At 32.8% G+C, this 27,159-nt stretch overlaps 2 protein-coding genes across 2 annotated transcripts; one reads left to right on the top strand and one right to left on the bottom strand.

The window, feature by feature from the left end:
* Positions 1-304: 304 nt before the first annotated feature.
* On the top strand, positions 305-18,970 carry LOC124369632 (WASH complex subunit 2-like). Its single transcript, XM_046827683.1, has 6 exons — positions 305-328; positions 943-1,039; positions 3,153-3,406; positions 7,524-7,754; positions 7,814-8,978; positions 12,361-18,970. Exons 1-6 carry the CDS (start codon positions 305-307, stop codon positions 12,453-12,455), a joined length of 1,866 nt encoding a protein of 621 aa, XP_046683639.1. The 3' UTR covers positions 12,456-18,970.
* On the bottom strand, positions 18,965-25,616 carry LOC124369877. Its single transcript, XM_046828012.1, has 4 exons — positions 25,334-25,616; positions 24,888-25,046; positions 20,732-20,899; positions 18,965-19,213 (listed from the first exon to the last, which is right to left on the bottom strand). The coding sequence occupies exons 1-4, from the start codon at positions 25,445-25,447 to the stop codon at positions 19,052-19,054; spliced, it is 603 nt and encodes a 200-aa protein (XP_046683968.1). The 5' UTR covers positions 25,448-25,616; the 3' UTR covers positions 18,965-19,051.
* Positions 25,617-27,159: the final 1,543 nt, after the last annotated feature.

Raw genomic sequence — 27,159 nt, 5'->3', positions numbered from 1 at the left:
AATATTTTTGGTGATGATGAAACTGATGATCTATTTGGTTATAGTATTAGCAGTTCATCTTCTGTTGAAAGAAAGGTGGTTGAAAATGATTCATTGTTCATTGACAAACAATCTAATAATCTGATATCTGGTATTGGTTCTACTAAAGCTGTGAAACAAGCTCCTGATAATGATGATGATGATCTGTTTACTTCAAATAAACAACCAGATGGCAAAAACTTTGTACAACACTCAAAAAGTCATGCTGGTTTAAAATCCAGAAAAAATTTGAATAGACAATCTTTATTTGAATCTGATTCAGATGATGACTTATTTTCTTCACCACAAGGTTCGTTAAGTTCTAGAAAATCGTTGCAGCCTTTAACTGCAGAATCTAAGAATGAAAGGGATAAAAAGCAAGGAAGCTCTTTACCTAATAAAGAACAAAGCTCATCCAAAGTATCAAAGACTGATTTTAGTAGTATATTTTCAGATAATTTTAGTGAAGGAAGTAATTATTTAACTAGTCATAAAGTCTCGGCTGTCAATAAGTCAAATGACTTTTTTGAAGAAGACAAAGATATACTCTTCAACTCAGTTGTTGATGTAAAAACTCCAGATTTGTTTAAAAATTCCTCAGCAGAGACTGCTTCCAAAGGTGATCCTCTCACTGGCCCTCAGGAAATCCATAGAAAAGGGATAAATGATGAAATTACTTCAAAAGATGAAGCTGTAAATTCAATATTAATAAAAACATCATCAAAACCAGAACGAATTGCCGAAAATGAAATCATTCCAAATAAAACTGATATATTTGACGATTCCTCATCTCATGAACAAGTCCAAGAATATCATAAACCAGAACCCCCTAAATCACTAAACATAATACCTACAATTTCTGAAAGTTTATCAAATAATACAGCATCAGTAGTTGAAAAATCTCAGAAACCTCCTCTATTAAAGAAACCAACACCAAAGGTTCCTTTTGATGAGTTACAATCTAAAGATATTCCAGGTGGAGATGTTTTAAGTCCTCCAAGCCCAACCAAAGCATTGCCAGGTAAGTAATGAGAAATCATTAGGTTTTACAAAATCTTAAACTGCATTATTTCTCTATAAATAGTCAAAGCTTCAGGAAGTACAAAAGAACCCTCAATAATCCAGGTGTGCGACATTTTGGCTTATCCTGAAACGTTTAAGTTGCTCACAGTCTCTTCCTGTACACTGAGAAAATAGTGCCTTATTATTTCTTTGCATATGAAAGTATGATGGATTACTACACTTTAATTGTCCGTTACACCATATAAGTAAAAGTTTCCTTTAATCATGTTTTTTCTTTTTACTCCTTAAAACATGTCTGCCTTGCCTGCTCCAACAGCAGTAGCCAAATGAATCTATCAATAGATATCTAGACTTACTATATTCAATCAAATAAGTTAAAATTTCATTACCGATTCTTAAGTTTTCAGCTGATTTAATAGATAAAATAACCAGGTCATTGTTGTAGATTTTATTTAATAAAATAACTATCTAAAGTAAGAAAACAATATAATAGTAAAGTTCTGTTAACCTACTAACTGTATGTGTAATAAATGGTATTTGTTTAAAGAAATAAATAAATTAAACAAAATTTAAAGAACAATCCAACATAACAGTAATGTATCAAACAAATTACATAGTATGTGTTCAAAATGAAAATAACAGGCAATTGATTTTAGTTCTTAAGTGTAATGATCCTCTGATTATTAATCAGCAGTAAAGATGGTGTAATAAATTTTTTGGTTGGGGAAATTGTTTTTCTTAAATTCATAGCATTTTAATATAACTACCCTAAAAACAAAGTATAAACTTATTTGGCTTCACGAAAAATTACTGGCATTTAAACTAAGAAATGTAGGCAGTTTTATAATCAGACCCATATAAAAATAACTGAAGATAAAAATATGAAATTTTTACAGTACGTACATAAGTTACAACTTCAGGAACGGACAATATTTTTATTTATGACTTAAGGAAAATATTATTTTTATTAAAATATAATTTTTGGAACTTACATATTTTTTGATAATTTTTTCTCAAGATAAATAAATTTTGTATAGATAAAAAACATGTCACTTCCTTCATGTTCCATATAGTTATTGTAAAAAGTTCAAATCCTAATCTTCAACAATTTTTCTTAGGGCCTGATTATAAGACGTCCCAAAATTCTGCTTCAAATTCCACCACTTGTCATGGAATAGTTTTATAAAAACTAAATTTTATGTTTCTTCAGAAATGCTATCTTAAAGGGTGTGACCAACATTTTTTTTAATAAAGAAGTGATTCCAACAGAATATCGATCGCACCATTGCAAACAAAGTTGAATAATTAATTTTAAATGAGGGATGGCATCCAGTTACACCTTCACTACTCCATTGCCATATTGAAGTAAAAATATACTAGGTACTTAAATGTGCATTTAAAAGTAACCCATATTTCACTATTCTTATAAACTTTTCATAAAGTACTCAGTTTTTGTGGTCATTACAGTTTGAACATTTTGCTATGGGCCACCATTTGAAACCTGAGATATTTTTCTGGAACTTTTTAAAAACAGACTAACCATTTTGCAAAGTTAGAATTTTTATACCTTTGTTCAATTTAAAGATACATTTTTTTTGAAACACACAGACACACATATAGACGGTAAACTAAACAAGATAGGGCTATAAAAAATACAGAGGGACATGCTTACTTATTTTGACCTGACAAATCAAAGTGTAAAGTTTGATGGAGTAATTTATGGACACGCTGTATTGCTTACTTAAGATTTTAAACCATACGATAACTTTAGTTTGAAAGATTACCTTAATATTGTTATTCATATTTAGCATTTAGACCTTTTTTAGTATAGTAAATTAAATATTGAATTAAGCTGACGTTAGGCCAGGCATGTCAGCTCTTGCCACTTTGAGAGTTACATTTCTTTCATGCAGTATTTTCTTGGGAAATTGTACTAAATTTTATTAAACTTAGTGTTCTGAGTGCAAAAACTTCATATTCTGTTAGTTTTATGATTTAGAAGTAAGCTTACACGTCAGTGTACCATCATTAAATTTATGCTGTTGTTCTGTACATGTTTAGTTTTTCTTCAAAAGGTAAATTTGTGGTAACAGTTAATGATGTTTGGCTAGGTAAACTGAAAGCATCTCAGTTGATCCAAATCAACACTGCAGCCCTATTGCCAGGCGCAAAACGGCAAGTGAACAAAGAACAATCTGATGTGGAAGCAGATTTGGCAACAGATGTAGACAACAATGACTCATCATCGGTTGTAACTGGCTTACCTTCTGTTGTGACCAATTCGCTCTCTGCCTCCGTCCATCCTGTCACGAGACAAGAAGATGACATGCTTCCCAAGAGCTCTCTATTGCAGAGTGTCAATAAAGTAAGTTTCCCCAATATATGCTCTTTAAGGTCTATAGGCAAAAAGAATTTGTCATTCTTAAAATGATGTTTACGAGGGGGTACCCAAAAAAAAAACCGGAATTGTATTGCTGGCAGCCGGCAGCGTGTAGTACACATTCCTGCCGCTAGGTGTGTGTCGCGCAACCCATTGCGAGCTCAGTGACCCCAGTTCCGTTGTCCTAGTGCATTCTGTTCGTTCGTAGTGACTGTTTTCGCTAACTCTGTTTTGTTCTTGTTTCGTTTTTTGTCATGGCAAGTTTAAGTGAACAACGTGCAGCTGTGAAATTTTGTTTTTTACTTGGTAAAAATGCTGCAGAAACTATTTTAATGTTGAATACAGCGTACAAAGATTATGCTATGGGGAAAACTCAGGTCTACGAGTGGTTCGCTCGATTTAAAAATCGCGACATGTCGATTGAAGACAAACCTCGTTCTGGGCGTCCATCAACCTCTCGAACGGACGAAAATGTTGAGAAAATTCGTGAACTTGTGCTCACCGACCGTCGACAGACAATTGAGGAACTATCAGAGAGTAGTGGGTTAACTTGGAGCTCGGTTTCAGCGAAAAGTTCGTCAGAAAAGACCCGATTTGTGGCAGACTGGAGACTGGTTCTTCCACCACGACAACGCACCGGCACACACAGCCATCTCAGTTAGGCAGTTTTTAGCCAAAAACGGCATGGTTCCGCTGCCCCACGCACCTTACTCGCCTGACCTCGCTCCATGCGACTTTTTTTTATTTCCACACATGAAAAGAGGCTTGAAAGGTCAACGATTTGACAGCGTTGAAGAGGTTAAGAAAAAAACGAAGCTCGAGCTTGCAGTCATTTCTAAAGATGACTACAAAAAATGTTTTGATCAATGGAAATACCGTTGGGACAAGTGTATTAGTTGTAATGGAGATTATTTTGAAGGAGATAAGGTCGTATTGTAAAAAATTTGATAATATATAATTTTTATAAAATAATTCCGGTTTTTTTTTGGGTACCTCCTCGTACATCTAATGAAATCAAAATCATGAGTTTAATGAAAATTGAACCGCAATTTCATTATTTCTTAAATATATATATGCTTACAGAGAAACAATAATAATTAAGAAAATGTTCTACTTGTCTGTCTGGAGATAAGTTGGCAGTATGGCGGAGCAATGTCTGTGTATTGTTAGAGGAGGTTCCCACACTACTACCAATTTGTATAAGCTGTCAAAAAAAAGACCATATGGCATACATTTTTCTCAATACTTTCAACGTTTTAGTCAAAATTTAACTAATGAAATAAATGAAGTAAAAAACTCTTATTATTCTAAGAAATTACAAGAATGCAAGGGAGACTCTGCAGGTCAATGGAAAATAATCAATAATTTGACAGGAGGAAATACCCAGGAGCAGTAAAGTTAACCGTGTCGAGTTAGACAATGGAGAGGTGAATAACAGACCCAAAATGTTGTTGTAGAGGTCATAAACAAACACTTTGCTAATGTACAATCAACCCAGGAATAACCGGTTCAGTGCAAATAGGTTCTCTGAACTTACATAATAGAGTTTCATCCTTTTTCATTGTACCAGTTACAGAAAATGAAGTATTGGATGTTATTAGAGGTTTAAAAAATAAGAAATCAGTTGGACCTGATAAGATGGACACGTCATTCATCAAATTAATTTCCAAACAAATATCCCCAATTTTAGCACACATTGTCAATCTCAGTTTTAGTTCTGGTGTCTTTCCTGGTAAATTAAAAGCCTGTGAAGTAGTTTCCAATTCATAAAAAAGACAGATCAAATAAATTAGACAATCTCCGCCCAATCAGCTTATTAAATATTTTTTCTAAAATCTTCGAAAAATTAATGAAGGTCAGACTCATTAAGTACTTAAATGAAATTAATTTCTTTAGCGAAAATCAGTATGGTTTTTCGGTCTGGAAAATCAACAGAAGATGCATTATAAGAGTAACTGACATGATCCATAATAGTATAAATGCAGGGAAAAAATGTACTGGACTTTTCATTGATTTTAAAAAGGCTATTGATTTGGTAGGTCACAATATATTGATTCAAAAAATGGAGGCAGCTGTGGGTAAGGGGAGTTACTCTTGACTGGTTTCGAAGCTTTCTCACAGGAAGACAACAACGAGTACGTGTTGGCCAAAGTGTCAGTACACCCCTACCAATTACTGTGGCGTTCCACAAGGCTCCGTCCTTTCCGCTGCCCTATTTCTGATATTCATTAATGACCTACTTGAATTGAATTTAAATGGGATACCTAGTGCATTCGCAGATGATGTCGCTTTCTTTTATTCAAGTAACAATATTGAGACCCTGTACAGACTGCTTAAAGAGGATATTAGGAAACTGGTGCTTAGCAAATAAAATGTTTATAAATGTAAAGAAAACAAACTATGTTAATTTTTGATTTCCAAGGTTTTGACTTTAATTTAGATGTGAAATATCATGCAGCAGAGTGTATTGTTGATGTCTGCGATTGCGAAGTAATAAAAAGAGTTACTTCTTTTAAGTATCTAGGAATAGCCTTGGATGAGAAATTAAACTGGGATGTACACGTGTCGTCATTAAAAGTCAGATTAAAATCGTCAATAAGGAAGTTCTATTTTTTGAGGAATATATGCTCTGAATCTCTGTTAAGAAGTTTATATTTTGCGTTGGTCGACGCTAGACTACAATATGGAATTGTGTGCTGGGGTGGGACCTACAAGTATCTGATAGAAAGGCTTAGAGTTATTCAAAATCATTTTTTTTGAGAATAATATTAAAAAAACAAGTACGAGAAAGCTCCTTTTCCCCCTTTTTTTAGATTTTAAAAATACTTCCTATTCAGCAATTGTACGTTTATAAGGTTCTTAGACTTTTCTATACAAGAAGCGGTAATATGGGAACAACAAATCTTTGTATATGGAACAAGGAGTATTCAGCGTAGAAATTTTTAGGGTTCCCAAAGTTAATAAATCAACCTTTAAGCATTCTTTTGTATACAATGGACCGAAGTTTTTTAATCAATTACCTTATAGCGTTAAAGAAGTAAAGAGGATAAAATTATTTGCCAGCAAAGTAAAAAATTGGTTACTTGATATCTCAGATGTCAGCTTCTTACGAAATTAAAATAACTACAGAAGTAGAAAGATGTAATATGTATAGAATTAATATGCATTTTAGAAATGTCAATAGTAATGATGTGCAGTTTGTTCTTCTTGTTCTAAAATTTTAACGGAAAAGAAAAATATAAAGATTATCAGTCTCCTTTTGTAAATAGTCTATAGCATAAGTTAGATTCTTGATATAAACAATATTTCAAAGGTCAGCTGTGTCTGACAGACGCCACCTCGGTTGTAAGCAAGTGATAACATCTGGACTCTGACACTAAACTGTAATTGTTTCTAGTTTATTCCTGGCCACAGTACTTGTAAGAGTGGCCAGTGAAATTCCAAACTTAATATTGTGCTTTATTTATACTTATGTGTAATATGGAATAAATCATTACTTTACTTTTTACTTACTTTCATTTTCCTGGTCTTGTATACCATACTACTGTTGTCTTGCTCTATTTTTTAATATGTGGATCTCATTTATTTCAATGCAGACCGAGTTGTTAGTGTGTATATGCTTAAATGAGTACAAAATACAGTAGAGTCTCGGCAATCGACATATCAAGCCTACCTCAAACTATCAAATACCTGAATTACACGGAGCAACATGATAAAAGGGGGTTGTTAATTAAAACCACTGTAGGTTAAGTAATAAACGATTAGTAAAATGAAAGTATAACTCTTTGCTCAAGATTTCAGTCATTGTGTAATAGCACAAGCACATGTAATAAAATACAAAATAGAGTGCTGTGTGGAGCACTGAGAATGAGCCTGGTGGCAGCCTCGGAAGAATCCCCTCTCCATCCCCATAACTGATCTGTGACAGTTAGTCGTATAATAATTAGCCAGCAAAGGAAGGTTGGATGCTTCTCTACCTGATCTCATATTTAGTTGTACTGACATATAAAATAGTGTTGTTCATATTTTATCTAACCCCATAACCCTTAACCATATTTTATGACTCCATCAGTAATATTTCAAATTAAAATTTTTCTTTCAGGAGCGAGCCAAAATCCAAGGAAGGAGACGTCCCTCTTCTCGACGAGCCAGACAGGAAGCTATTAGAGCTTCTAGTATTGAAGTGGATGGTGAAAACACAGTGTATGCTCCAACTGCTTCTTCAAATTTGATGAGCCCGTCCACAGACGAAGAGGACCTTTTCAGTGTCCCAGATATCAAAACTGTTTCGCCCACATCTGACATATTCGGCACTCCTACAGTTCTGTCACCTGTAATTAGACAAGAACTCCCTTCGTCGTTTGTTTCTACACACCATTTTTGCATTCTCAGCCCCCTCCATTAGACGAAGAAGATGAAGAAATACCAAACCAAGATGACATTTTTGAATCACAAAATGCACTTGGTACTGTGAACAAAGAGAAAAATGAAGTTAGTATAGATTCAGAAGTAAAACAACAAAAAGCTGAAGATCTTTTTGGAGATGTAGACGATGACAGTTTGTTTTCAGACATGAGAGAGGCACCGCCACCACTTGAAGATGATGATGACAATGACGAAGAAGATGATGATGAATTGTTTATGTCTAACAATCAAAGAAAATCATCTTACAATTCATTCAATCATTCATTATTCACTACATCAGAAAAAATTGATAAAGTTTCAAATAAAAATGATCTTTTAACAAATGTTGTTCCTTCTGTGAAAGAAAAGGGTAATGTTTCATTTGAAAAAACAAACAGTTTTATTGACAGTGATGATTCCCTGTTTCTTCCAAAAGTTAATGCGAAAGCAATTGGTAGTGACTCTTTGTTTTCCCAAACTGTTCAACAAGGGCGAACTGAAGATTTTTCATTTGATTCAGCCATTGGAACTGCTTCTAGAGGAGATCCCCTCTTTCCTACCACGTTATCAAATCAAGTGCCTGCTGGTTTGAAAAACTCTGGAAATATTTCATCCAAAGTAAAAAATGTGTCCTCCCAAGATATAAAATCTACTGAAGATGAAAATAATGATTTGTTTTTTACTAGTTCTGTTAAATCAGCTATGAGACCAGAAGAAAATTCTTTATTTATAGATTCAATTGAGGAAGAAGCCTTATTCAACTCGCACCCAAAATTTAAGAAAGACAATAATAGTACAGATCTTTTCCGTTCTAAAGAAAACAAGTCGGCTGATGCAAATGATGAATCTTTGTTCACTTCACCCAAGAGTTCAAATAATGGAACTTATTTGGAACATGAAAATACTAAATCTATGAAACCAAACATGAAAGATGAAAAGCCTTTGAAGAAGGATATGCTTTTTGAGGAGGAAGAAGAGTCTTCAGGTAACCTGTTTGGATCTGGAGTGAACAAGAAAGTAAAAACTATTACACCAATGAAAACTTCATTATTTGGGGATGAAGACGATGATGATATCTTTGGGTCTTTAACTATAAGTAAAAACACTTCATCATCAAAACCTACATCTACATTGAATACTCCTTCAAATTTAGGTAATATATTATGTATTAACTAATGTACTTCGATAAATTTACTGTAGGTATTCCTAGAACAGTTTTAGAGACGAATAAATGTTAATAAATAATAGAGATTTTTCACAGAAACACTAATTATTAAACACTAACCTAGATCAATTCTGGGGCAAACTAATATGAATTAAACTAAAATAGTTTTAAATTTAAAGAAATTTAAACAAATTTAAAAGAATTAGAAAAATGGAATATCATTATAGTAATCAGGTTTAATTCATTACATACAGTGTTGCGTTGAATTCACATTATTGTGGAGAAATTTCATAATCTTTTCAGGTTCAGAAATAAACAGCACTAATTAAAACTCAATTTTAATACTAAATAATTCATGTTTAAAAGTGTATTGCTCTTCCATGTAATGCAGAAATACACGAGACACAAGAGTAACAAATAAATAATGAAATGCCACAAATACCTGTTGTTTTATTTAAAGATACAAGTAAGGTGTAACTACAACAAGATATTAAGTTACAGGAGCAAATAAACACTGTGCCTAGTATCTTCATCATTAAAAAAGTAATAAGAAACTAAATGCTCTTCACCTCATGACATACTCGAGGAACCTAATGGTATTGTACTTGAAGCGGTCTTCTTCAGCTCCTCTGGGAGGGCATTCCACAGCTCTAGCATAGGTCGGTTTCTTCTCTGTGGCAGCTAGTCTATGCACAGGTAGTTGGACGCGTGTTTGGTGTTATAATTGTGGTTTTGTGTGCCAGTTCTTGCTGCTTCAGATGACTTAAGATGAAGGAAGGTGACAGTTTCTAGGATGTAAAGATTAACCACTGTGAATATTTTCAGTCCTATAAAGGCTTGCCTGCGTGATTCTTTTATTTGGAGATTCTTGAGAATCCGATTTGCTCTATTTTTGTGGACCAAGACTCGTTGCAGGTTGCTCACTGTACCTCCCCAAGTTGCAATTCCATACCGAAGGTGGGGAATTTGTGGAGGGCGTAGTAGGCAGTCTTGGCTGTTGCTGTGTCACATGTATATTTTATCCTGTGGATTACAAAGTACTGTACTTAGTTTGTTGAACATGGAATCTATGTGGTCAGTCCATGCAAGATGGTTGTCTATTGCAATCCCTAGGTACTTTGATGTGGTAGTTTCTTCCAAATCATGTAATCTTGCTGAGGTTTCTTTGTTTGTCCCTAAAACTAGCTGCTTTGTTTTAGTTTTATTATAAACAACAAGGTCGTTTTCTTGGCAGTATTTTATTCTCGTATTTAATGTGATATAAGCAGCTACTTGAAGGTGTTCTGGGTCTTTTTCCTCTAACTCAAGTACCGTATCATCAGCATACATAATAGACTGAAGTTTAGCATGTACGTAGGGAAGACCTTTTTGTGTAAAATAAACAACACTGGCCTCAGTGTAGATCCCTGTGGTACACCACATTTGATGGTCTGTGGCACTGACTTTACTTGACCTGTTAGACAGTTATTGGTGTGATTGATTTCTAGTATCTGGCTTCATCCTGTCAGGTAGCTTTTGAACCACGTGATTGTCCTTGTATCCCAAAAGTCATTAATTTTTCTAAGAGATGCTTGTGACTAAGGCAGTCGAATGCTTTGCTGTAGTCAAGTAGTATGGCAGTTGCAGTGATGCCTTCCTCTAATTAGTCAATTAAGAATTCCACCAGGTTAATGAGAGCTGCCGTGGTTGATCTTCCTGTTACAAATCTGTGCTGCTGAGGTGTAAGTAGTTGGTTAGAGGATAGGTGGTCCAGTAAGCTGTTCAGTACTAATTTTTCAATGACTAGAAAAGTTGGGTATTAACGAGACTGGCTGGTAGTTAGTTGCTCGGGTAGTGCTTCCTTCCGGATAAACTTTTGCTTGTTTTAAAGCAGAGAGGAATGTTCCAGCAGTGAAAGATTTGTTAATAACAAACTAGGGGGGGCAGTTCTTTTTCAAGAGTGTTGAAAAAGAAGAAAGAGTTTTGTTGACACACACTGTCATTTCCCTCTGAGGTTTTAATCTTTATTGATTGAATGAATTTGTATCTCTTGCTGGGTTGTGGATTGCATTACTAAATTTTCGATATCCGAGTTTGGACTAAACAATATCTTCTGGCCATTTAGGTGCTCTACTATGGAGTCTTCAGCTATATTTATAACAAATGTCTTAAGGTGTCTTTAATATGCTCCCCTTTTAAGTCCTGTTAAGGGCAGGTGCTTGTGATATTTTGGTTTTCTTTCTTTATCACTTGCCAAATATCTTTTGATTTGTTATCTGCTGTTTCTACCGCTGTTATATTGTCTTGATGTCTAATGCGCTTCAGTCATAGATCATATTTTTTCTTGAGCAGGGCTGCATTTCATTTGTCTATCTTGTTACTCATTAATTTGTTCAAGTCTTGAGCTTGAGCTTCAGTGAATTGTTTCCTCATCTGAGTTGCTATAGTGTCAGTATATGCTTATTCCGGTGGTTTTATTTTTTATTTTTTGTACAGGGCAAGTTAGATTGATTGCATAGAACAAAACACTACTAAATTTGCTGTAGAACTCTTCTATGTGGCTATCTTAAGTCATCTGCTCAGTGCCATTTTCAATTTCTTTCTCTTCTAAATCATTAGTGGAGATGTTGTGCCTTAACTCAGTGGTTAGCGTGTTGGACTGATAACCAAAAGGTCACTAGTCTTCGTTGAAATAGTAGAAGTTAAAATAAACAAATAATAATTAGTAATAAAGAATATTTAAATAAGATCAGATAAAGGTCTTTGTATGAATTCTCAATTGCACGAAATAGGAGCAAGTATAACTTACCAAGTTTGTAAAAAGTAAGTATCTGTAATACTGTGTTTTTATTTTTCTCATATATTGTGCAAATTGTTGAAAACCTGCACTCACATAAAAATTGTCTCTCGTATTTGACAAATAGCTTTTACCAGATGTAACAAATCAAATCAAGATAGATAATCTATTTTTATTTGATTTTATTACGTATAAAATGAGACTTAAGTAAAATGCCACATGTGAACATTTAGTAACAGAGTAATAAATATTCGAATAGCCGATCTAGTTGGCCCTTTGTACTTTCAGTAATACAGATGGGCCGATATCATCAGCTCCTGGTACTCAATGGGTTAATGTAATATTCTAGTGATGTTAAACAATTTGTCCAATTTAAAGTTAGAAAACCACTTACTGAAAATAGATTTATATATTTATTTATATTGTTGAAATAGTAAAAATGTTGTTTTCATGGTAAAGAAAGTTCTTTAAGTTAATTTATATTTATATTAAAGTCCTTTATTTAAGTCTGGATACATAGAGGTTCAATTAAAAACCAACCCATTGTAGAATTTTGTCCTGAAAAATATATAACACATATTTATATACTTCCAGGAAATGCACAAAAAGGGACAAAACCGGCAACTTCGAAACCTGTAAAACTGGAGGCAAAACAAGCATTCTCGGATCCGTTATTTTCCAACAAGTGAAGGCCAATACAGAACTGACAGTGAAGATGTGGTTTAACCGATCCCAAGTTTTTTCCTTTATTGTATAGTACATAATACATATCTTTAGAATCTTATTTTATAATCATGCCATTGTGATAATCTTAGGCTTGGTTTATTTTATATTTTTATCAATAAATAATTTTGTTTATTCCATTAGAATGTACATTTTGATATTTTATTGTTTTAATTGATGTGGTCCAAATTGTTAAAATTTGTAATTTTAAAATTTAGCGTGGATCATCTGTATAGAGTTTGATTCCAATGTTTTACTGAAGTAATGAAAGGATCATTTGGTTATGTACATTTAAAAGGTTCTCTAAATAATAATGTTCTGTTAATTATCTAAAAATAGTATAGATATTGAAAATTGGCCACAGCTCGATTTTAGCATAAGAATAAGTGCATGCGATTTTAGTTCCAGTGGTGCTTGTAAACTAATCAGCTTAGCGTTATGGTGGTTATATAAATACATAATACATCAATACATAATATTGGAGTTGAGTACAAATTTTAATCTTCGAAATAATTCATAAGTAATGGATAAGTCTAGAGTGAATAGCGAGCAATTCCTGGGTCAAGTAACATATATTAATACATAATACATCAATACATAATATTGGAGTTGAGTACAAATTTTAATCTTCAAAATAATTCACAAGTAATGGATAAGTCTAGAGTGAATAGCGAGCAATTCCTGGGTCAAGTAACAGATATTAATACATAATACATCAATACATAATATTGGAGTTGAGTACAAATTTTAATCTTCAAAATAATTCACAAGTAATGGATAAGTCTAGAGTGAATAGCGAGCAATTCCTGGGTCAAGTAACATATATTAATACATAATACATCAATACATAATATTGGAGTTGAGTACAAATTTTAATCTTCAAAATAATTCACAAGTAATGGAGAAGTCTAGAGTGAATAGCGAGCAATTCCTGGGTCAAATAACAGATATTAATACATAATACATCAATACATAATATTGGAGTTGAGTACAAATTTTAATCTTCAAAATAATTCACAAGTAATGGATAAGTCTAGAGTGAATAGCGAGCAATTCCTGGGTCAAGTAACAGATATTAATACATAATACATCAATACATAATATTGTAGTTGAGTACAAATTTTAATCTTCAAAAGAATTCACAGGCAATGAATAAGCCTAGCGATTTATTCCAGGATCAAGTGACATATATTTAAAAGTGCAATACATTAGAAACGCTGGTAATAATGTGATTCAAGAATCAATATTAGGTCATAATTATTAGTGTAATAGTTTATGGAAATATGTATTTATCATATGTTCAGAAATGTAGCTTTCAGTTGTTTTCATGGTTATATTTTTTTACTTGTATAAGGTAAAGGCTTTATGTATATTTTTAAAGGTATATTCACAAATGTTTGCTGTTAAGGATTACATTTTTTTAACACCAAGCAACTTGAGTGAAGTTAGAGTTAATTACTAAGTGAAAGTTTGAGGTTCTTGTTTGTTGTATGAAAGCTTTTTTACATTAAAAACCAAAATTATTATTACACTGTAGTAAAAATAAAATTTTCCCGTAGTTATAGGTGTTAATACTCGTATATTGGTGATGTATATTACTAGACAAATCAACAATTTATGTTTGATTGTATGGTTATTAAAACATATATTCTATAGAATATGAGCTGTAGATTATTCAATATTTACTGGATGCGTAACATATTTTATGTAATGTAATATATTTTTCATTTTCAAGAGACCATCTCAGGTTCATCTTTTATATATTTGTTGGATTATATTTTTAAACTGAATCAGTCACGATATCATATTTTATTAGCTAAATTTTTAACTTATTGCTTGAATGTTATATTTTATTTTTAGTTTTTCTTTATTTCTTACATGAATTTTCCCTCTTTTTTGTCAGCCTGAATTAAATTTAGTATTTTATTTGTTATATGAATATTTTATTCGAATTTATTACTGATTACATCCAGATGTTTTACTGAGTGTTACGCTTACTGATTACACCAAAGTGTTTTACTGAGTGTTACGCTTACTGATTACACCAAAGTGTTTTACTGTGTGTTACGCTTACTGTGTTTTACTGTGTTACTCATTTTACAAGAACAAGATGCAGAGACAAACTGTTACTGATTACAACAAAGTGTTTAACTATGTGTTACTCATTTTAAAAGAGCAAGATGTTACTGATTACAGCAAGGCATTTTACTGTGTGTTACCTACTAATTACAACCAAGTGTTGTACTGAGTGGTACTCATTTTAAAAGAGCAAGATGTTACTGATTACAGCAAGGCATTTTACTGTGTGTTACCTACTAATTACAACCAAGTGTTGTACTGAGTGTTACTCATTTTAAAAGAGCAAGATGTTACTGATTACAGCAAGGCATTTTACTGTGTGTTACCTACTAATTACAACCAAGTGTTGTACTGAGTGTTACTCATTTTAAAAGAGCAAGATGTTACTGATTACAGCAAGGCATTTTACTGTGTGTTACCTACTAATTACAACCAAGTGTTGTACTGAGTGGTACTCATTTTAAAAGAGCAAGATGTTACTGATTACAGCAAGGCATTTTACTGTGTGTTACCTACTAATTACAACCAAGTGTTGTACTGAGTGGTACTCATTTTAAAAGAGCAAGATGTTACTGATTACAGCAAGGCATTTTACTGTGTGTTACCTACTAATTACAACCAAGTGTTGTACTGAGTGTTACTCATTTTAAAAGAGCAAGATGTTACTGATTACAGCAAGGCATTTTACTGTGTGTTACCTACTAATTACAACCAAGTGTTGTACTGAGTGGTACTCATTTTAAAAGAGCAAGATGTTACTGATTACAGCAAGGCATTTTACTGTGTGTTACCTACTAATTACAACCAAGTGTTGTACTGAGTGTTACTCATTTTAAAAGAGCAAGATGTTACTGATTACAGCAAGGCATTTTACTGTGTGTTACCTACTAATTACAACCAAGTGTTGTACTGAGTGTTACTCATTTTAAAAGAGCAAGATGCAGAGATAACCTGTTACTGATTAAAGCAAGGTGTTTTACTGTGAGTTAATCCTCTGTATAAGGGTAAGATGTGATAGTTTGGGAAAGGTCATGCAGTTATTAGTTTTGTAGATTACAGACATTTTTATTTTCTTATGTTTTAATCAGAAGAAACCTAAATGATGCAATAGGTAAAGATATTATGACCACAGATCAACAGTGTAATGTTATAATCAGATGAAAAGTGCAGCTAAAATTAAAACATGATTGTTGTTGCTCACAAACATTGCGGTTACATAATGATAATGGATTTAGTTTGGTGCTCGGTTTTATAAAAGCGCCATAATCTCTCTTATTTTTCAACAGATTTTCTTAAAACTGATATTGTTGGGTTTGTAATTAAATTGTTTAATTAAAATGTAATAAATGGGATTTTTGTATTGTATGTTATTTTTAAGATATGTACGTTTAAAGATTGTAGGGAGCTGCCATTTTAAAAATAAAGCTTCTAAAAATTGATTTTTTTTCTGTACTTAGGCCTTTAGGTTATAAATGTATATACCAAATTTCAACTTATTACAACAAGCTGTTCTCAAATGAAATATTCTTAAGTGAAAAAACAAAATGGCAGTTATTCGGGTAATTATTCAGTAATAGTACCGGAAAATATTGGCAGAGAGTTCTGGGACACCCTGTATATTCAATAATATAATATTTGTATTAATTTAGTTTTGGACCCCTTACAAATGTTATGCTTAACTTTTTTAATTTATATTTATAAATTAGTTCATAGACTAAATCCCATCGCATTTTTCATGCATCTCTCATATATTTTCTGAATTATATCGTCCGTGTAAAGCAATATATTCACTTTTGTTTTTCCAAAAATACATCCTCCACCCAGTAAATCCTGCAAATCGTTAATAAATAATGAAAACAATACATAAACCCCATTTCAGCTTTAAAAACAGGTGACACCTCCCTTTTAACGCCAGACTCTGCGATGTTTCTTCTGATTCGTCACAGGCGTGAAAGATTTTTCGTACTATCAGTCATTTAGTAAATATTTGCATCATTTACAAAAGTAGCTATGGGAGTAAAATCAACGGACTGGATCGTACATTTGTCACTAACTGATAACTGCATGTTAGCCCACTGCCACTCACTGCTCACTACAGGACACTCATCGATCAGGTCGAGTCACAAGGCGAGTCAGCTCAGATTCCACTAATCAGCTGACTAATTAACTCCAAGTCTGTGTCCCCTACTTCAAACTTCAATAAAGGTATTTATGGATCAATTTCAATAAAACTGCAAAATATTGTAATTTTTTGCAGCTAAATCTCACCACGAAATCATGCCACAGCACCAGTTGTGCCAACCTATATTTTGTAGATAACCTGTTTTATATGTGCTGTAGATATCAATGTTTTAAACAAGTTTAAAAAGTTTGCTAAAAAGCAAACCATTCTAACGTTTATATTAGTACTCATACTTTAACTATTTTCGTTTATAATTGTTGTTTAGTTTCATTACAATAAAGTTTTGTTGAATCGAATCAGGAGGTCTAGTGTAAATTTAATTAAATGTAATGTCTATTGTTTCCTCCACTTTAATGTTAGAAAAGCTGATTTTCCGTAGTTGAATAGTTAGGTACTATCTATATGTTTTGTATTTCCCTTGATTTAACAAGAATTACAATAAAACTTGTTTTACATAATTTACTTGGGGTGTGCTGTTCTCAGTCAGATGACATTTCTATTTGAGTGATACCATAATATAAAAATCAGATTACTTGTAATAAGTTAGATTTATGAATCCTCCGACTAATTACATAATAACATAATAAATAGTTTTGATAATAAAATCTTTCTTTTCTAAGTTTTAGGTATTAAAAATAATTTTAACCCTAGTCTTTTTGTTTGTTCGTTCTAAAGAATGTATCATTTTTATTTTTGAAAGATATATAAATCAATTTTCATTCCATTAACAAAATTAAGCGATCTTGAGAAAATTCGAATGGTTTGACTTTTAAGTTACTCGAAGAAAAACATTTCTAAGTGAAAAAGGCTAATGGTATGTCTGATTTTAAGTGTATCAGACTTTTAAGTGTATTATGATACATAATGTTTCATAATAATTAAAGTTGGTACACTGTAGGAACATTACGGTTTTTAAAGAAGTGGTTGTAGTTTCCTCTGTGAGTTCTGAATTGAACAATTTGTTCATCTCTCCAAACTGAACAAGAATGTCCACCACATCTGTTAATTTTTGAACAACTGCAGATATAATATTAAACTTACAGGACATTACTTGATAACTAAGACATATATTTTGAGGTATTAAATAAGTAGGGAATTCTCTCAATAAAAGAGGAACCAAACTCAGAATTTATAATAAAAACAGCTTTACCCTTTTGTTACTTCATTGGGAGGAGTATATAAACTTTCATTCGTTTTTCAGAATTCAGAATGGTCATAGGTAAAATTGAACCCGTTAAATCAATTTCATAATCAAATATACGGAAAGAAATAAATTATGAATGCAAAATACTCAGTTGTACAATCACACATGATAAAAGTTTTATTTTAAATGTGGAAAGATTCTTTTACTCATGGAAAATGTTACAAAAAGTCTCTAAGATATCAAGTTTTGACACCTCAGTTGGGGTTTAGGACTTGTTCTAAAACTTGGTTTCCAGATCTGCCCTGTACCTTTCAATTACTTGCAACATTTATTATTAAAACACAGTGTACTCTTGTATAAATTGATATAGTTAAAATGTGAATATGTTTAAAATTTTGTTCTTTGAAAGATTATGACCAATAAAAATCAACACCTTTTGTTTGTGAAAAATTTGATTTTTTCATTTCCTTATAGGGGCTGTGTAATTTTAAATTTGATTTCTGCTGAGGCACTTCTTATTTAGGGGACATTGCTAAACATCTGAGAGTAGACCAATGCGTAGGTCTAGTTATTCTAGAAAATTTCCTCTGGTTTAATATTTATATCTGAAACCGTTCAAAGATAACAAATGGTGGACTTTCTGTAGTCATCTTGTAATAGACTAATGAAATACTGAGAGTGTGTATACAATTATTTTTAAAACGTCACTCGTCAAGCCTTACTGTTTTGGTGGTAATAATGTGTGTATTATATTGTATATATACAAACACTAAGAGCAATGTCATTGAATAACTATTTGTAAGTAAACATGTAAAGTTTTGTGTATATACCATAGACAGATGTGGTGTATAGTTTGTTATTGTTGTTAAAGGACCATTGATTGTTCGGTGCAGCCTTATGAGCAAGCTCTATGTGATAAAATGTCAACAACTTGTAGTAACTTTTTTGTTGTAAACTATTGCTTTAATTTCAATTATTTGAGTAATTGCTTTATCATGTAAGTTATTTCATATATTATTATATAAATATATACATCTGTTATTGGGAATAAATAATTATTATCATTATTGTTTCTATTGTGCATTATATTGTTTTCTTTATTACCAAACGCTGTTAAGATTAACCTGAACAATTAATTCTATAGTAGTGGGCAGCTGTTATTGAGGTTTTGTGTTCATAACGAATGAGATGCATCCCATACGTTTTTGAGTGGATCTCCTGAGAAACTCAAGGTCTACCTTGAATGTGCCTTGTCTTGATCTGGGAATTGTGTTCTTCTCAAACTCCTTTGTGGAGTAGTCGGTCACTGTATAATTTCCCTGAAACATAGTAACAAATGTAGATTAACTCAAAGTTTGTCATAGTCTATTCAATAAATACGCAAATTATTCCAACACATGCTGGCCGTTATTCATGAAGAACATGTTATTAATTGGCACGTTAATTAAGAATCTGAATTTAAACAACCTGGAATTTTGCTACAATTTGTTATTACAGATTATAAGTTTGTGTCATGCACATAGATAATTTTTATGAATCAAGTTTATCAGTTGTTCTTTCACTGCTGTTTGTGAAAAGACAAGAAGTCACATATGTTTTCTCTAAAAGGCAAATTGGAGGCCTCCCTGACTAAACAACATCCCTACAATCTTCTTGGTTGTCACTTCTTAAAACTTAAAAAGTTGCACTCCTTCAGTTATTTAGTTCGTCAATTTTTCTTTCTCTATCCGGTGCAACCTGTTAGGTTTGTATTTTACAATTTTTAAAGTTATATAGCCTTAATTTTATCTCTACAGATGTACAAATAATCTATGCAACATCAATCGTTATGTGTGATCAAATCAATCTTATTTTGAATTTTTCAACATGTAAAACATGGTGTGCCACCTGTTGCCAAAACAAAAATAAATCGTGTCAATCAACGTCATGGCTCAAACGTTCCGTCATTAAGCTTTATTACAAAATATTCCTAGTAAAATTTTGCCATTTATACTAATTCCGAATAAATCAAGCTCTAACAACAACCCCTATCTTTCTTGTCAGTCTCAAAAGTATAATTACTTTTACACCATCCTTCCAAAACAATTCTCTCTCCATTCAAAGGGCAGTTTTAAATTTACGTAATCTTTTCTGACAACTCTATCTCGCTATCTTATCTGCAGTATTGAAAGTTCAATAGCTTCTCCAGTAATGTTTTAACACTATTTTTAAGATGGCATTTAAAATATATTTGCTTTCTTGGCAATGTTATCTTGCCAGCCAAAAGGGTTCCAACTGGATTAGCCAAGTAACCTTATATCAGAGCCTAGAGGTTGTGCGATCCATGTCTAGGTGATTATAAGGAATTGAGTGTCTTCTGAGAGTGCTTTTCGTATCACTCAAGACAAATGGAGTAGTGCAGACTTATGATCAGGCATTTAAGCTTATTAATGGTTGCCCTGCTTTTACAAAACATTTTCATACATACTGTAATACTTACATCCTACAGACTACCGTCTGAGCATCATAGGTAAGCTAGAATATTGTTCCAGGGACCTCATCACAGTGAGGTATTTTGTATTCATTTTTAAGAAGTCAGGTATTCAGATCTTTTTAAACAAAATGGTGTAATATTGATCAAAAGTTATTCCTGGAATCTCCAGAAACCTCTCCATGATTTCAAGGAATGAACTAGCAGATTTGACTTCAATTGTAACAGGTTTTTTAAGTAAAACATGTTCAATCATACTGGTAAGTGTATTTCCTTGATTCGGAAGTAAGTTATACAAGGAAAAACCTCGCTCATTTATTAATTACCAAAACAACTAAACCCAAAAAAAAAAAATTATTTTACTCACTTTTTGGATTGGACATTTTACCGGAGGCGCAACTCCTGCTTTTTCCCAGAAACTGGTCCATCCAGAACCCAGAATCAGATGGATGTCTGCACAAAGGTTGGGTAATTTGAAGACAAACATTCTCTCCATCCAGCCTCCATTACCTTTCTCTGCAACTATGATGTTTCCCTACACAAGATAAATAGATCATTGCAAAAAGAAAGCCACAAAAACAAAATGTTCTACTTTAGAAAATGAATGTGATTTTTTAATTGAATTGTATTGTGATTGGACTTCCAAAAATGTAAATGTTTGGTCACCGAATTTTAATAATGCAAGTACTTGTATTACCACACATTTTAATAATACTAGCTGAGTGGTTTTAGTTATTCATATTAAAGTTTGAGAAGGTATTCACAAAACCGTTCTGAGTGATCAAAAACACCATCACCTCCACTACTAAATATTAAATAGTAGATAACTGAAAAAAGAAAATTGGAAGGTAGCCTCCAAATTTTTTTTATAAACCAGAAGTTAAAATCCAATGATGTATTAAGGATTTGAGTATGAGGAGCTCAAACAAATTATTTTTTATTTGTGGTGGTAGAGTTGTTCAACTTCTTGTTCAATATTATGTTAAAATTACAGTGTTTTTCAAAAATATGCATCAAAACTTGAAGAATGGCTGAATGGATTTTATTAAATGCAAATGATTCCTCTTCCATTGTACGTTACTCTTGTTATCTATAGCCATGTTTATAAATTATTTGTTTTGCTATAGTATAAGTTTCTCTTGTTCTAGGCAATTCTAGATTTCTAGAACTAGAGGCAGCAGTACTGTAACTTAAAAGTCTAGGAGCGTGGAACACTTCCCAGAAGAAGGGGATCCATGGGGCTCAATCTCCGTAAAATGAGGTCTCAAAACAATACTCTTATGCATTTGTGAGGTGCAGGAGAAAGTTTCTTGCGTAACCCGAAAGTGCTTATTTTATTTTAGGGTCAGGTGCTGGAATGCCATTCTGGTACAAATTTCCTCAAATTGAGCACACGTTTTAGGTACAAGTATATTATGTTTTTTTTTTAATTACTAGTTGAATGCTTACAGTAACATGACTATGCACAAATAAATCTGGAAATAAACCTTTATTTATTTATAGTACTTAGTAATGAAATCAAGTCCTACTTGTAGTAATGTTGATGTAAAATAAACTGACAAGCATATTTAATGTTTTCTAACTTAAAATGGGCTTAGTCTTCTCTAAAACGCTTGTATATTGTGTTCCAGCTGTATTAAAAGTGTCTTGGCTTCAAAATATGCAAGATTTAGTAGCAAGCAGACAAAGTCAAAGTCAAAGATTCTTTATTTACATATACTTAAAGTACAGCAATGGCGTCAATTCTTAATATCTAAATATCTAAAAATAGTCATGTGTTGTAAAATGTTTTAGAAAAGATTATCAAATCGGTTCAACACATAAATTGAAACAAGTTGTCAATATTTACATACAAAGCAAGTAGCATACAATGTTTTTGCCTGACGTTGTCATGAGGTTAATGAATAAAAAGGTCTATGTATTTCTAAAAGATAAAAACTGCAAGAATATTAAAAGTTACTTAAATATATAGTTAATATTTAGAGTTTAAAAAATCCAAATTTAGAAAGTTGTAATCAAAATTTGAATGAAAATCTGAATTTTGTTAAATATCTTGATTGTCTATGTATTCATTCAGGGTGTAGAAAGGTCTAGTTGTTAGCCAGTTGTTCAATGACGTTTTTAACTTCTTTCCTGAGAGAGTCTTCATGTGTGCTGGTAGTAGGTTGTAGAGCTTCTTGCCCATGTAGGAGGGTTTCTTCTCATACAGTGTGAGGTGATGTGCTGCCAAAGTGTAGTTTGCAGCATGACGAGTGTAGTAGTCATGTTGGTCAGCTACACGTGGCAGGTTCTTGCTGTCAACATATAGTATGACCTCCTGGATATAAAGAGCAATCACTGTCTTAATTTTAAGCTCCTTGAATGCTTCTCTACAGGAGTCTCTTGGGCTAAGTCCATTTATAACCCTTATGGCTTTTTTTTCTGGAGTCTTAGAATTCTTGACAAGTTCTGTTGAGCAGTTCCGCCCCAGACAGATATGCCATACCGAAGGTAGGATTCGAAAACAGCAAAGTACGTTGTTCTAGCTGTAGCTGAGTTGCTAATGGCTTTAGTCTGTTTTAGGACATGAATAATGCCAAATTTAAACTATCATCCAATTTTATTTCTACAGATTTATATGACTTTATTGTTCAATATTACTTTGATATTACATTAAACACGCTATGCCCTGCAATGAACTGATCACAACTATCTCAGGAGATGTTTTGGTCTTAGAGTTGGGCAAAAAATCAAATACAAAACTCTTACATCTACACTTTTTCCATATGGCTTTTTAAAACTGTAAATGCGTAAAATTTATAATTTCTTTTAATGCTGAAGTGATTAAGAGAAGGATATTTAAACTCTTATCAGAGTATTTTATTACATTTCATGGGTCTCATACAATCACAATAAAACAAATTTCTTGTTAAAAAATATGATAGCATTGTGTTGTTTCATTGTAGAAAAATAAAAATCTGCACGGACAGTATATTAGCAGTTGTAGGTTCAGAATGCCCACATGTAATCTCAGAGACAAATATAGGCCCAAAAAGTGGTAATTTAATTTTGAGTTTAATTTTTGTAAGAACCAAAATGAAAATCAAAATACCAGTGTGAAAATCCTGTATTTGAAATCTAATCATAGCCAACTTTCATTTCTATAAGAGATATCCAAATTTAATATTAGCTTTCTTCTCATCTTATTAATGCATCAAATAATGTACTACAGTAGAACCCCTCATATCCGGCCTCGGTTTTACCGCACCTCGGTTTTATCCGGCCACTTCCCGGAAGCCAATATCGAAATTTATTTACCACGGCTTGCAGACGCGCAGTTGCACGCACTAGTCTCCCACGACTCTTGCGTTATTTTGGTGTATCTATTTGTTTACATTTTCCTGTGTTGTCCTCAGTTGAGCTAATAGGTTTAACCTGTAAACAGTTCGTTGATTATTTCCAGTGCGGTTAGTACAGTACAGTACAATTGTTTTGTTTCGTCAAGTGCTGTGTACTGTAGGTTGGTTTATCCGGCCGAATCGTTATCCGGCCAGGGGCTCGGTCCCGTGGTGGCCGGATATGAGGGGTTCTACTGTACTCATTCTATATGTATATTTAAGAATTTTCAAAATTATTTTGCATGTTTGCTCAGACATTCTATATACTACCAAATAATATTGACAGCTATACCCCTTGATTTATATCCAGATTCACTGATAATAACTACATAATTAAACTTAAGACATTTTGGGACGAGAGGGTTCATCCCCAAACCTGTCTATGTGTATGCTGTTGAATAAAGATTTTATGTGAATGGCTAGTATCAATGTTTTTCATAAATGTAAAAAGGATTTTGAAGTAAAAATATTTCAAATTAAATTCTAAATACTTGTGCTTCTCAAATATGTGCTGTTCAACAAATCTATAGTCCTACTTTTACGAGACCAATTTGCAGCTAGCATGATGTAATATAAAACACTTTTACAATACCATCTTGCCACCAAATATTTCACTTTTTCCTCACAAGATATCAGCATTATTCAGTCTTAACTTTGCTTCTGCGTTCTATGTGAAAATGGGAATGGATTAATTTTAATTTGTAAACTAACACTGCAATGGGAAAGAGGAAAAAAAACAGATGATCGGATCCGTAACAACTGACTCAAGTAAACCAAAAGTTAGTGCATAAAATAGTAATAACACTGTGATAAACCTAAAGTACATAGAGTGCTGAGCATTTCTTTAAGGTAAACGGTTAATTTCCATGTATTTTAATATAGTAATGGATGGAATTTAGTTGGAAATTAACACAAAATTAACAATAATTGGATATTTTCCTAGAAACACTATTGAAATGTTTAAAACAATGAAACAAAAGATAAAAAATTGTAGTTTTCCTTAAACAACTTTTTTTATTATTTTTAGATAAGGTAATAGAATTTTAAGTCTTCATTTTGGACCAAATTAATCTACTGTACAGTTTAGACGCTATACTTTATAAACTAGTAGGCCAATGGATTAGGAGATAACAAGCCTAAACTTACTGATATGTTCTCGTCTAGAGGCTCACTCAGGGATATGTTGCCTTCTACTACCAGAAGATCTCTAGATACACGGTGCAGTCGAAGGTTCCAATCCATTTCTCCAGTTCCTTGATCAGGACACTTGCGATATTCATAAATATCAATTTTTGTCTTGGTACTCTGTAATATCACCACAATTATTAACCTTTTTATAAAGATTATAACAGTTTTGAATGATCTATTTAGTGTTTAAAACCCTTTTTAAAATTTCATTCATATTTTGTACAGAATAAATCAATATTGTGTTGGACTGGGCAATAACTGACAGTTCCATCAAAACGTTTTTCAGTTCAGGAGAACTTTTTAAACCTAAAAAGTAGATTCAAACTTAAGCATTGGTAAATTGAAGTTAATGTACTATTATCTGAAACTGCTACCAGTAGTGATTGATGTTCTCTGTGTCTTACCAAAAGCCAAGTAATCTGTGCGAGACAGGCAGGCACTACAGCCAAAGCCAGAAAGACTGCGCGCAGACCCATGGCACAACAGCGTATGGCAGCAGGGAACTTTACAGGCAACATCAGCTCATTGTCTGTCCATCTGATGGCTGATAGTGTCTGCTTTGTTACTGATTACCTCCTGTTTGCTAGTTTATGACAATCAGAGTGATTTTTAATCTGAAACTGGTCAATCCATTTGCCTACATCCTTGATGAGTAAAGAACAAAACATTTTGTTTTTTTTCAGTTAATTTCTTATATTCCTGTTGATTTTTGTTAAAAAAACTTGATATTAAAGTTTAATTGCGGCAAGTTACAACCCCACAAATGAAAGAAACTTTTATACATCAGAACTTAAATGAAAGCTTAATAATGTAAAGAATTAAATTCTTCATACAGGTAAACTTTGTATGAGGAAACCAATTCAACTAAAAAAAGATAGATATGTGTGTGTGTGCGCGCACGTGCCTGCTGTGCATACGTGTGTGATATCAGAACAGTTTTAATGTATATAATATTAAACCAACACTAGATATTTATTATTTGCCCCCCCCACTCAACCTTTTATGGAATGGAATCTGCCCTCTTCTTCAGGTGTGAAATCTTATAAGATTAGGCATTCATAAAAGGTGAAAAACGCAATACATGGCGATTACACTGGTCGTAAAATCATCATATGAAGTGGGATGAAGGTGATATAGTACATCTTGAAGAAATTTGTTTTCTAGAGAAGATTTTCTTTCTGCCATTGGAGCACTTATGGATGTGGTGGGGGAATGGCTGGTCTGCAACTCTATCATATCGCTTCATATGTTGCCAACACACACTATTACTAGGACGATATTTTAAGAGCTATTTCTGCAAGAAAGGAGGATTGGATTACTGCAGAAAAAGACGACATAGCCAGCATGATACAGAACGCTGCGTCCAATGTATATCTCCCTGTAGTTAAGGGTTGTATACAAATGCTGTTTTCTGTTTTTAAATGCTATACTAAATGCATTATTTCTAACAGTAAACAAACCATGCCAACTTATTTTTTAAGATTGTATTTTACAAATAGAGATTTAGGATTTAATATCAATTTTAATCGGCGGCATTACATTTTTAGAAACTGAGGAAGATTTGCTCACAGGAAAAATAGAAATACAATCTTATCGGCAAGTGACAGTTTACTGTAATTTTACTCCAAGGAGTTATTGGTCTAAACTGTCTTAATCTTTGTTTATAATGAAGTCAGTACTAAATAAATTTATCATTAGATATTAATTTTAATGGAACAATATTATATAAAACAATTAAGACACAACAAAACTGCTAAAAATATTATCATAAGGAATTTTTTTTGGCGTTTCCCTAAGAGCGAACCACCTTATGAGTGACATGAAATTTATAATTTTTTGGCAACAGTACGATATGATACTAAAGGACAAAATAATAACCCCTATCATTGCAAACCTGAGGATCTATTGTGACTTAACCCTGGAATCTGGACAATCTAGATCATCTTGAGGCTCTTGATAAACCTCAAGATGTTCTTTGGATCTAAAAACTCCTTCTCAGCAGATTTTAGTAATGCCCTGTGCAGGTGCATTAGGGTAATCGCCTGACAGTCACAAATAATGTATATGGCAGTCTCCCTAGACTTCTTGCAAAATTATATGTCTCTGGCTCAGAGATACCCATTTTAAACAGGTGGTAGTTAAGAACGCAATGCCCAGACTAGAGAACCACCTTTGGCCACGAGAAAAGACAGCCATAGGCCTCACTATGGTCTCGTACAGCCAGAAAAAC

Source organism: Homalodisca vitripennis, chromosome X (assembly GCF_021130785.1).
Source record: "Homalodisca vitripennis isolate AUS2020 chromosome X, UT_GWSS_2.1, whole genome shotgun sequence".
Lineage (NCBI taxonomy): Eukaryota > Metazoa > Arthropoda > Insecta > Hemiptera > Cicadellidae > Homalodisca > Homalodisca vitripennis.
Note: the sequence above shows the minus strand (reverse complement) of the source record. Positions and strands in the feature narration are given on the sequence as shown.